This window comes from Phodopus roborovskii, unplaced genomic scaffold, assembly GCF_943737965.1.
Source record: "Phodopus roborovskii unplaced genomic scaffold, PHOROB, whole genome shotgun sequence".
Lineage (NCBI taxonomy): Eukaryota > Metazoa > Chordata > Mammalia > Rodentia > Cricetidae > Phodopus > Phodopus roborovskii.
The window spans coordinates 12,051,941-12,063,412 of record NW_026126408.1 but is presented as its reverse complement, the minus strand read 5'-3'; the positions used below and the strand labels follow the sequence as shown (position 1 = coordinate 12,063,412).

At 40.2% G+C, this 11,472-nt stretch overlaps 1 protein-coding gene across 1 annotated transcript in view; it reads right to left on the bottom strand.

The window, feature by feature from the left end:
* Positions 1-287: 287 nt before the first annotated feature.
* Positions 288-11,472, bottom strand: part of Hadhb (hydroxyacyl-CoA dehydrogenase trifunctional multienzyme complex subunit beta) — a 31,818-nt gene continuing 20,633 nt past the window's right edge. The window contains exons 8-16 of the mRNA XM_051181744.1: positions 10,404-10,591; positions 9,663-9,843; positions 7,189-7,310; positions 5,438-5,517; positions 5,313-5,360; positions 4,486-4,573; positions 4,112-4,186; positions 3,729-3,893; positions 288-811 (exon numbers count right to left, since the gene is read on the bottom strand). Coding sequence (XP_051037701.1) covers positions 776-811; positions 3,729-3,893; positions 4,112-4,186; positions 4,486-4,573; positions 5,313-5,360; positions 5,438-5,517; positions 7,189-7,310; positions 9,663-9,843; positions 10,404-10,591 — 983 coding nt within the window. The 3' untranslated portion in view covers positions 288-775. The remainder of the gene's footprint in view (positions 812-3,728; positions 3,894-4,111; positions 4,187-4,485; positions 4,574-5,312; positions 5,361-5,437; positions 5,518-7,188; positions 7,311-9,662; positions 9,844-10,403; positions 10,592-11,472) is intronic.

The window sequence follows — 11,472 nt, the reverse complement described above, 5'->3', positions numbered from 1 at the left end:
TGTGATTTGTGCAGCATTGTGTCAAGAATGTGAGAGGGTTCATAATAGTCAAAACATGTTTTTAACCATGACATCAATTCTGACAAACAGGATTGTCTCCAATGAAAAGCCATTTGCTTCAGTTAAGCAATGGGAGAAGCATATTATTATAACAAGGTGGGATATTACATTCCTGACAGTTTCACAATCAACTGAAATAGAAGTTCCAAATGAGTAACTAAAGGCAAAGCTGCCCTTGAGTCAAAAGGGCTGACTTCTCCCACTAATAAAGAGACCACAAACAGTCCTCTAATCCATTTCTACTTTATTAAAGTCAACCAACATGGTATTTATATATCTAAGCATTTCAGTTTTCAGAGATGTTTAGACTATTATTTTTTCCATAGTAAGTTAATTTAGGCACATCGGTTTGTATTTTAGAAAAAATAATTATCTCTATGACATAGACAGGAACAAGGGGAATTGCAAATGTTACAAAGATGGCTTCGAACCTCAGCTAACCTCTCTTCAAGCTGCTACCAGCTATTAGTCTTTGTGACAGAGATAACAAGAACTGTGTGCACAACTGTGATACTCTGGGATTTAAAGAACAGAAGCTGAGATTATTGGAAAGCTTGGAACACTGGCAAGTCTTGATTGCAAAGTATTAAGAGAAGGCCACAGGTTATTTTCCTAAGAAGCACTAGGAACTACCGGTGTCACTTGTTGGTGCATTGAAATGGCATTGCCCAGTGTAGTGCTGCACACAGAGATCAGGTCACTTCCTTTAGAGCAATCATTTTGGATAAGCTTCCACTATCATAGCATGACCCTATAAAAGAAAAAAAAAGTTCAGTCAGCCTAAGGAAAGCAATGAAAGGTGATGAATTCAGCCAGCACGGAGGCAAGTGAACAGTGCAAACACCTTCCAACTACTGCTCCATCCTGGGAGAGCAACCATTCTGAACCCCCATTTCCTCTATAAAATGGAGTTCATGCTGCCTAGTTTAGGAAGATTTCATAACTGTTAAATCAGACAGAACCCATTACATAGACACACATGTATTTATATACATACAACTGGCTAGACACATATACACACATGGCTACATATATGCATTAGACTAAGTCTAATATAGACTGAGAGTCCTAGTAAATGCAATAAATGGTTGCTTTTATTTTTGTTTCTGTGGTTCTGGAGATTGATCCCAGGCGTTCTAGGCAAGTACTCTATTACTGGGCCACATCTTCAACCCAAGTAGGATTAAAAGGTTCAGTGACTAAGTCAGACCACAAAACCATTGTTAAGAAAGACCAGAACCCAAAACAGTTGTGAGGATTCTGAAGCCTGGGCTCAGCTCTTTATTATTCTCTGGTTAAGAAGATGAACTGAACATACATAAGGGTAGGAAGAAAGAACAATGTCCCTTCTCCAAAAATGCTGCTCTGGGTACTAGTTATGACTCAAGCTTAAGTCTGACATAAACATTAGGATTTCCTATCTGATAAATACAGTTATGCTAACTGCTGGACTGCCATCAAACCACTAAACAGCCTAATGAAATGTCCAGCTTCTAAGTTCAATCCAATTCCCATAAATATGTATTAAGAAACTATTAAGCCAGGTGTGGTGGTGCATGGCTCTAATCCCAGCACTCAGGAGGCTGAGGCAGTTGGATCTCCATGAGTTCAAGGCCAGCCTGATCTACAGAGTGAGTTCCAGGACAGCCAGGGCTGTTTCACAGAGAAACCCTGTTCAAAACAAAACAACCCAAACAAAACAAAACAACAATAACAAAAAACAAATTTAAAAAAGAAACTATTATTTATAAAGTACCAAGTTTAATACTATGGAAGTTTAAAGTTCTGATACAAGATCTTCATCTGGAATTTAGCATATTACATTAGTTCAGAAATTTGACAATGCATAAGCAAACAACAACAACAACAAAAAGAGCAGAGATCAGTTATACCTGTAACTAACCTGGGGGTTATCTAAAGGACTCAGGAGGCAGAACACTCTCAGCTTTACTTATAATGCATTATTTTCATGTTCCAACATGATCAGTGGTTATCAACTAGGAGAAATACCTCCCACTCTCTCCAGAAGACATCTGGCAATGTCTGGAGGTACTTCTATTTGTTTCAACTATGTGCCTTCATGTGGGCCAGAGTAGGATTGGCAAGAATTTGTTACTATTGGAATCTCATGAGTGGAGGCTATGTTAAAACATTCCACAGTACACAATCAACTGGGCCAGAACATTAACAATGCCAAGGATGAAAACATTGCTCTTGGGCTAGAGAGATGTCTTAGTAGTAAGAGTATCCAGAGGACCCAGGTTCAATTCCCGGCACCCACATGGCAGCTCACACCTCTCTAACTCCAGTTCGGGTTTCTGACATCCTCACACAGGCACACATGCAAGCAAAACACCAATAAACATAAAATAAAAATAATTTTAAAAACCTACTGCTTTAGATCCACAAAGTGAAGTTTTCTCTTTCTCTTTCCCTCCCTCTCTCCCTCCCTCCCTCCCTTCCTTCAAGACAGGGTTTCTCTGTAGCTTTGGAGCCTGTCCTGGAATTTGTTCTGTAGACCAGGCTGGCCCGGAACTCAGAGATCCACCTGCCTCAGCCTCCTGAGTACTGGGGCTATAAGCATGCGCCACCAACACCCAGCCACAATAGTGAAGCTGAGCTCCAATTTCCTAACCATGTTGGTGTCACTCTATTGGCTTAATGAAACCAGTTAGTGGCAAGTTTAAAACTTCTAGAAGAAAGACAGTGAATACTCTTCTTCAATCATTCACAAAATCACTTAATGTTACTTACATTCTATGTAATATCCATAAAAATTGCATCTAAAAGGAAGAGACTCTGTGTGGACTACATGTGAAACACTCTCCCTCAAGGGAGCAGGCAGAGATAAGAAGCAGGCTCTCACCTAAATATGCAAGGTTTCAGATGGGAAAGTCACCCAAACAGTAAACATTTCTGAGTTAGGGGACTATCCCCAACAGAACACTGTCTAGTACATGTGGAGCCCTGGGTTTAATCTCCACAATCACCAGAAAGTTTCAGGCCATGAAGCAGTATGTTTCAACTTTGTTGTTGTTTTGAGACAGGTTTCTCTGTGTAGCCCTGGCTGTCTTGGAGCTCTCTCTGTAGACCAGGCTGGCCACTAACTGACAGACATCCACCTGCCTCTGCCTCCTGAGTGCCGGGATTAAAGGTGAACTAGCAAACAACCCCATTCTTGAGGATGGTTTTGTTGCGGTGGTTCTAGGACTGAATCCAGGACTTCAAACCTGTGAGGCAAGCACTTTACCACTCAGTTAACAGCCACAGAGACTGTTTCTCTTAGAGTTTACAGATGAAGTATTGTAATTATTAGATGAATGAATAAAAGTGTATTGTTAAAGAAGAAAATACATTAAGATACTTCTAATGCTAGTACCTGGCAAAGAAGTTATAAATGGTTTTTTTTCTCTATATTGTACATGGTTTCCATAATGACCATACATTAATATTGTAAACAAGAAAAGTAAGCATTTTAAAGAAAAACAGCTTGGATTTACAGAGCATCTCCCTTTCAGTGAAGTATCAGAATTAAAATCAATAGTCTCCCCATCTTCCAAAAGAAAACTGTTGTTTTCTGTTGTCTGTCATCAGAAATAGAGCTTCAAGAATGTTTCAAACAAAACTTTCTTGGGATGTGAATTCCTAATGACAGTGCTGTGACGTACCTGTCCTCCAGCTGCACAGGCAGCCACTAAAGCATACTGGCCTCCATCCTTCCTCAGTCTGTTGGCAGCTGCCATGACCAATCGACAGCCAGTAGCTCCAAAAGGGTGTCCCAGGGACAGTGATCCACCCCAGATATTAAACTTCTCTAGAGGAGGTGATCCAACCTGGCTCCACAAAAACAAAGACCAATTTAGAGGAAATTTTACTTAAGACCAATCAAGTCAGGCTCTTCTTAAAGGAAACAAGCAGCCCAGAGATAAGTAACAAATGCTAACTACCTCACAAATCAGTGCATGGCATGTGAATGAGATGAACAGAAGACAACAAAAAGGCTTACCGTTTTCACAGGGAAATTCAAGCGTATTCTTTATTAGAAACTTACCTTGGTTTTCCTGCCCATGTAGTTTTGTGCAAACCAGTCAGAATCCATGGCTTTAAAGTTAGCCAAAATCTGACCCTAGAAGGGAAAATAATTCAAGACTTTATCAATGCTCTTGTGGGCTTATCCGAGACATAGACTTTGTAACTTTGAGCAAATCTTTACATCAATTCTCAGTGAAAGAGTTCTAAAGAAGTAATTTAACACTTCCTAATGGGCCTCTAAGAAACAGCCTCCAAAGGTATATTTTCAACACCACAAGTGTGACCCAATTCCCTGACCTAGCCCTCCCTTTAAAGAAAGCCACACTCCCTACAAGAATGGGCTTCATTTTTAATGGTCCTACTCATTTCAGATGTGTCTTAGAGACAACTTACTGAGAAGGCTTCATGAAATTCAAAAGCATCAATATCGTTCATGGTTAATCCTGCCTTTTCTAGAACTTTTGGAGTAGCATATGTTGGTCTGAAAAAGAAAACAAACAAAAGGTATTAGTCTAAAACTTTCCATTTTAACTTAAGCATTTCCTAGTATACTCCAAATTGAGTTTTATATTTATTCATTGGTTCTATTTATTTTAAAAGTACTAATTAAGTTTTAAGGATACAAAAAAGACATGTCCTTCATCTCCACTATATTGTAAAACTGGAAAAAAACAGATAATCAACACACAAACAATAAAACATAATTTAAAACTAAAAGGAAAAAAAAAAAAAGAACAAAATTCAAAGGGGCAAAGCAGTGGAAAGGTCTTGGCTAGTCTCAAGGTTTTAATGAAGCCAGTGGAGACCAATGGAGAAAAGAGAGAGAATTAGAGGCATTTATAAAAGACCCTGTGGGCTAGGGACAAAGCCCAGTGTTGGGAGCACATGTCTACTGTGAGTGAGGACCCTGTTCCAATACCCTGCAACACACACACACACACACACACACACACACACACACACACACGGTGGAGGTGTTAGCTAATTATATAGCACAGTGGATAGTGATATGAAAACAAAATGCTTATTATGCTAATTAAGGCTTCACATACTTTCAAACCTGTGTAAAAATGTGAGCAGTTGCTCCCTGGGCCCATATGGTAGAAGGAGAAAATCGACTGCTGTAAATTATACTCTGATCCCCTTCATACACACCAAATAAATGCAATAAAAAATTCAAATACTTTAACTGAAATCCAGAGATATGCACTGCTACTTACCCAAGTAAAAGCTGATCTTTTGGATCCTGGGACACATATATAAAATCCCTAGGCAAAAACAGAGAGGTTAGCACCAATAATAAAATAAAGAAGTCACAGGCAATTCATCTGAATATTTACTTTACCTCAAATATGCCTTTGGCTTATAACCCATGGCCAGAGCTTTCTCCTCTGACATGATTAGCATCGCAGAAGCGCCATCAGTCTGAAATGGCAACAGAACAACAATGTTACCTGGAGGTCTCTGTCCCTGAGTCCACTAACAGATCTACACAGACTCTATCTAACAAACCCACTTCCTACACCCACCATTAAGTCACAATTCAGCACACACTCAGCTACTTTGGGAGGGCAATAGTAGCAGGAATTGTTTATAAGACACCATAATTTATTAAAATATACTGGGAGGGGCAACTTTAGAAACAGGGACCCATGGGTTTTTGCTTCTGGTACAGGAAATGAATTTTTTTTATGAATTAAAACAGTATTTTATTTGCTTCAATTATTTATTTTTACATTTTCTGTGCTGATTCTTAGTTGCCTCCTGCCTGAAGCTTTGAGATTTAATTCTAGAGGCAAAATACTGGGAGAAGACACAAGTGGGCAAATGAGAACATCAAAAACATGGTTTTAAAACACACTGAACTTATCTCATATGTTTTTATCCCGAATAATAATCAAGAACAGGACAAAGAGGTACTGCTGGGGTTTTGTTTCTTGTTCCTAAAAAGCCCTTAACCATTACTTCAAGAAGGAAAGAACAGCTAGGTGATAGTGGCCACAGCTTTAATCCCAGCACTCAGGAGTCAAAGGCAGGTGGATCTCTGAGTCCAAAGCCAGCCTGAAAGAATGCCCTACACAATTACAAAGAAAATAAAACCTCCATATAGTATGCAAAAATCAAGTTCTGTCACAACTAATTATACATCTTCTTTTAAAAAAAAAACTGCAATCCTGAAGAGAGCATGTAGTCACTAGTAGCGTGGCCATAAATCTGGGAACATAGGTGACGATACATAAAAAATGGTTTTTGGATAGTACATTAATAGTATGTTCACTGCTGGGAATGGTCATAGAAACTGATTGGTTACACTGTCAAAGAAACATTGAGGGCTGGAGAGACAGTTCAGTGGTTAAGAAAATGTGTTCTTCCAGAGGACCAAGGTTTGGTTCCCAGTAGCCACATGGTAGCTTAGAACGATCTGTAACTACAGTTCCAGAAGAGCCATTGTCTCTTCTGGCCTCTATGGGTACTGCACATACAAAATTGGGTACAGAGACCACATCAGATTCACTTGCTACCTTTGTTGAAAAGCCTGTCTGATACCGACAATGGCTAACCTACAGCCACTCTAGTGCTTCTCACTCTATCACAACTGTCCTTTCCATTTTCAGGGCCTACCATGAGCAATGCAAGGTTGATGAATGGCCAAGTGTGTAAGAATGGCTTCTGTATAGTGAGAGACCAAAGACCTTAAAACTTATGTTAAACTTGGTGTTTAAACATGGTACATGCCTGTAATTCCAGCACTAGGGAGGCTGAGGCAGAAGGACTGTACTTTTGATGTCAACTTAGGCTACATAAGGAAATCCTGTCTCAAAACAAAACTTTATTTGTTGGATTTTTGAGACAGGATCTTGCATACCTAGGCTGGTTCCAAACTCTTGATCTTCTAGCTTCAACATCCTGGGGTTACCAGTATGTATTGTCACACCTAGTTTGTGTTTGTTTTCTAAATGATTTTCCTTTAACATTTTCTTTATAGTGAATAGCTTTATTTTAAGCCTCCAATCACTCACAAGCAAATTTGTTGCAGGCACTCCTACTGAGAACATAGAAAAACCACTATTAGACACAAATAGGACTGACAATTACCAGGAAAGAAGAATTTGCAGCTGTCACTGTGCCATAGGGTTTGATGAATGCAGGCTTTAGTTTGGCCATTTGCTCCAGTGAGGAAGGTCGGATCCCATTATCTTTGGTAACTGTGTCCTTTCCTATAAGAACATAAATTGTTCCTATAAGAACATTAACTCTAAGAAACTGTAAGCATTATATATCTTCTCTATAGCAATATGCTTTAAAAATGATAAGAATGGGTGGAGGGAGAGCTGGAAAGATGGCTCAGTGGTTAACACTTGCTGTTCTTTCTGAAGATCCAAATGCAGTACCTAGCATCCATGTCAGGCAACTCACAACTGTCTGTGACTCTAGCTCCAGGGAACCAATGCCCTCTTCCGCCCTCTAAAGAATCCATATGCAAGTGCATATACCCACACACAAGACACATGCACATAACTAAAAACTTAACAACAAATGGAATGTATGTATTATCTGTTAACTATGAAGAAAGCCTTTTTATTCTTTCCAGTGGTAGGAATCACCCCCCACCATCACCAGAGCCTTGGCTGTCCTGAGCAAGAACTATACTACTGAGCTGTATAGACCCTCATCTTAAAAAGAAAGCCTTTTATGGTTACCAAGACACAATCAAATTTAATTTTGTTTCCACTTATTTAGACACACACACAGACACACACACACCACACCAGGCATATCTAGTACTTTGGAGGCTGAGGCAGGAAGATCATTGTGAGTTTGAGGACATCCTAGGCTACATACCATGTATCAGGCCAGCCAGGATTACATAGTAAATAAAATCCTGTCTACAAAACAAACAACCCACCATCTTATTTCCTTAAAGCATCCACTCAAATTTTGCTCTTTTATACAGAAATCATAAGAATCAGGAATTCTAAATAGGCTTGACCTAGGCTTTGTGACTTATCCCTGTAATCCAAGCACTTGGGAGATAAGGCAAAAGGACTATCACAAGTAAGAGGTCAACTTAGTAACACCCTACAAAAACAAACATGGTCAGTGAGATGGCTCAGCAGGTAAAGGGACTTGCCACTCAGCCTAATGACCTAGTTTGATCCCAAAGACCCATACAGCTGAAGGAGAAAACTGACTTGTTAAACTATCTGACCTCCACTCATGGACTATAAACACGCACAACATACATACATACACACACACACACACACACACACACACACACACACACACACACACACACAAAGGGGAGGGGAGGAAGAAGGAGAGAGACCCCAGCAGTATCTGAAAGGAGGCACTTATAAAATTTAGGAAAGTTGGACATAATAACACATGCAAACAATCCTACCACTTGGAGGTAGAGGCCAAGGATCAGGAGTTCAAGGCCAGCCTCAGCAACATGCTATGAGACCTTGTTTAAAAAAAAAAAAAAAAAAAAAAACAACAACAAAAGGCCTGGCTGTGGTGGCGCATGCCTTTAATCCCAGCACTTGGGAGGTAGAGGCAGGTGGATCTGTGTGAATTCGAGACAAGCCTGGTCTACAAAGCTAGTTCCAGGACAGCCTCCAAAGCCACAGAGAAACCCTGTCTCAAAAAACCAACAAAACTGTTTTGTTTGTTTTTGAGACAGGGTTTCTCTGTGTAACAGCCCTAGCTGGAACTCACTTTGTAGACCGTGTTGGCCTCAAATTCAGAGCTCCACCTGCCTCTGCTGGGATTAAAGGTGTGAGCCACCATGTCTGGCAAAAAACAACAAAAACATTTTTTTTTTAAGTTTACCTGTGCAGGGCTGGACAGTTGGCTCAGCCGTTAAAGGCTAGGCTCACAACCAAAAATGTAAGTTTACCTGTGTTACAGTGTAAATTTAAAGTTGAGTCCATGTTGAAGAATAAAATATGAGTATTTTGGAGACATTATAGTCATTAAAATGTAAATGAATTATAGCACCACAGGGGCAAAAGCAGGCCTCTCTGTGAGCTCAAGGCCAGCCAGGACCACATAGTAAGAGTCTGTCTTTATGAGATTATCACCTAAACTGGGTGGTGGTGGCACACACCTTTAATTCCAGCACTCGGGAGGCAGAGGCAGGCAGATCTCTGTGATTTCTAGATCACATTGTGAATTCTAGGACAGGCTCCAAAGCTACACAGAGAAACCCTGTCTTGAAAAACAAAAATAAATAAATAAATAAATAAATAAGAAATTATAACTTAAGGTTTTTAAGTTTAGGATTGAAGAGATGGCTCAGTCAATAAGAGCACTTGCTTTGCTGCCCTTGTGGAGGATTCAGATCTGGTTCCAAGCACCCACATCAGTTGGCTCTCAATCCCTGTAACCTTGGTTCCAAGGGCTCTAATGCCCTCTTATGGCCTGTGTGGACACCTGTATGCACATGATGTACAAACATATACTAAAGTATATACATAAAACATAAAATAAAAATAAACAAATCCTTTTAAGTTTTTGGAGCAACTGAAACAGTTGAGAACACTTCAGTGAACACCACTGTTTACCTGGTACTTTGAAGGGTACAATATCTGAAAGATGTCCTTCATCCTGTGCCTTCTTGGCCAGACTATGAGACCGCAGAGCATATTCATCCTGTTCCATTCGAGAAACGGCAAAGGCAGCAGCCAGTCGGTCTGCAGAGTGGCCCATGGTCTCATTAGTGGAGAACTCAGCCACTGCAGGGAGCTAGCAAAGGGACATGAGGACAGTTACACTCTTCGGGCTGTTAAGAGGACGCTCCGGATTGCTCAGTGCTACTTAGAAAAGTTGAAATCTATTCATTGACTGGACTGAGGGACACATGCCTCTCTAATCCTAGCAGTCAGAAGGCTGAGGCAGGGGGATTTTGAATTTTAAGGCCAACTCAGCAAGACCCTTTCAAAAAAAAAAACAAAAAACAAAAAACAAAACAGCAATGAAGGAATAAAAGAAACCCAAAAATCTCTTTGTGAGCAAATGTATTTCTGAAGAGGGCTAACAGATACATGCTTGGAGACTGGTCTTATTACATAAATCAGGCTGGCCTTGAACTCATACAGATTCACTTGGTTCTGCCTCTGGAGTGCTAGGCTTAAAGGTATATGCTCAGGTTACATTCAATTTTTATAACAACTCCCCATCCCCACATGCTGCCCTGTAATCATGAGAATATATAACTATTAGAATATGTGTTATAGCTAACTGTAATTTAGCCTCAGGATGCTCTGGAAACCTATCTTTATTTACATTAAATTCACAAGTCTTACCTCAGGTGATAGAAAATTCAATCTGAATTTAGAGAGTAAGGACAGGCGCTGGCCCAGAGTCTTGGCTTTATTGAGATCAAGCATCATTTTCCTCATTTTTCTCGAATGACGAATAGGGACATCAGACATTAACTCAACACCACCAGCCACGACGACATCACACTGGCCAGAAGCTATCAGACCAACAGCTACAGAGCATAAAGTGTATGTGCATGAACAACTTTGTAAGACTAACAAACCGCTGAAATGTAAGCTTCTTCATTAAAAATCTATAGAGGGGGCAAGTGAGATGGCTCAACAGCTGAGGGCAGCCAAGCCTGAGGACCTCAGCTCCATCCCTAGAGCCTATATGGCAGAAGGAGAGAACCAACTTCCACAAGTTGGTTGTCCTGGAGTCTTTAAACTCAGACTCAGAGATCTGACTGCCTCCTAAGTTCTGGGATTACAGGTGTCACCACCACAACCTGGCCTGACATCAACTTCTAAATTAATTGATAATCTTTTATCTATTTTATTTTGTATATATGTGTGTTTTGTTTGCATATAAGTATGTAAACCACGTTTGTGCCTAGTGCCCACAGAGGCCAAGAGGGTATTAGATCTGGAACTGGAGTCAATAGCTGTGAGGTGCCATGTGGGTGCAGGAATCCATACCTGGGTCCTCTGGAAGAATAGCCAGTGCTGAGCCATCTCTCCAGCCCTACTCAAACAATATTCTAAACCTAAACATCTTCTGTGTATTATATGATCCCAGTCTAAGTTTTCAGAAAGGTCCCCCGCAGAGAATAACAATTTCCACTACATGGGGTGTCTGACTTCACAGATCTACAATTATATGGTAACTGGCATGCAATATTCTGTTGATTTAACTGGGAGCCAGTCACAAGCTTCTCAGTGGAGAAGCCCCCAACTACTACCTCTGGTATCATTCCCCACAACCCATGAACTGATCTGCCCAATCTGGTCTTGATATTATAATAACATTAAGAGCTAAGCCTGTCAAGTTTCCCTTCATTTCATTAAATAGAAATAGCTATTTAAATGTCCTAAAATTTTAGGAAAATTGTTA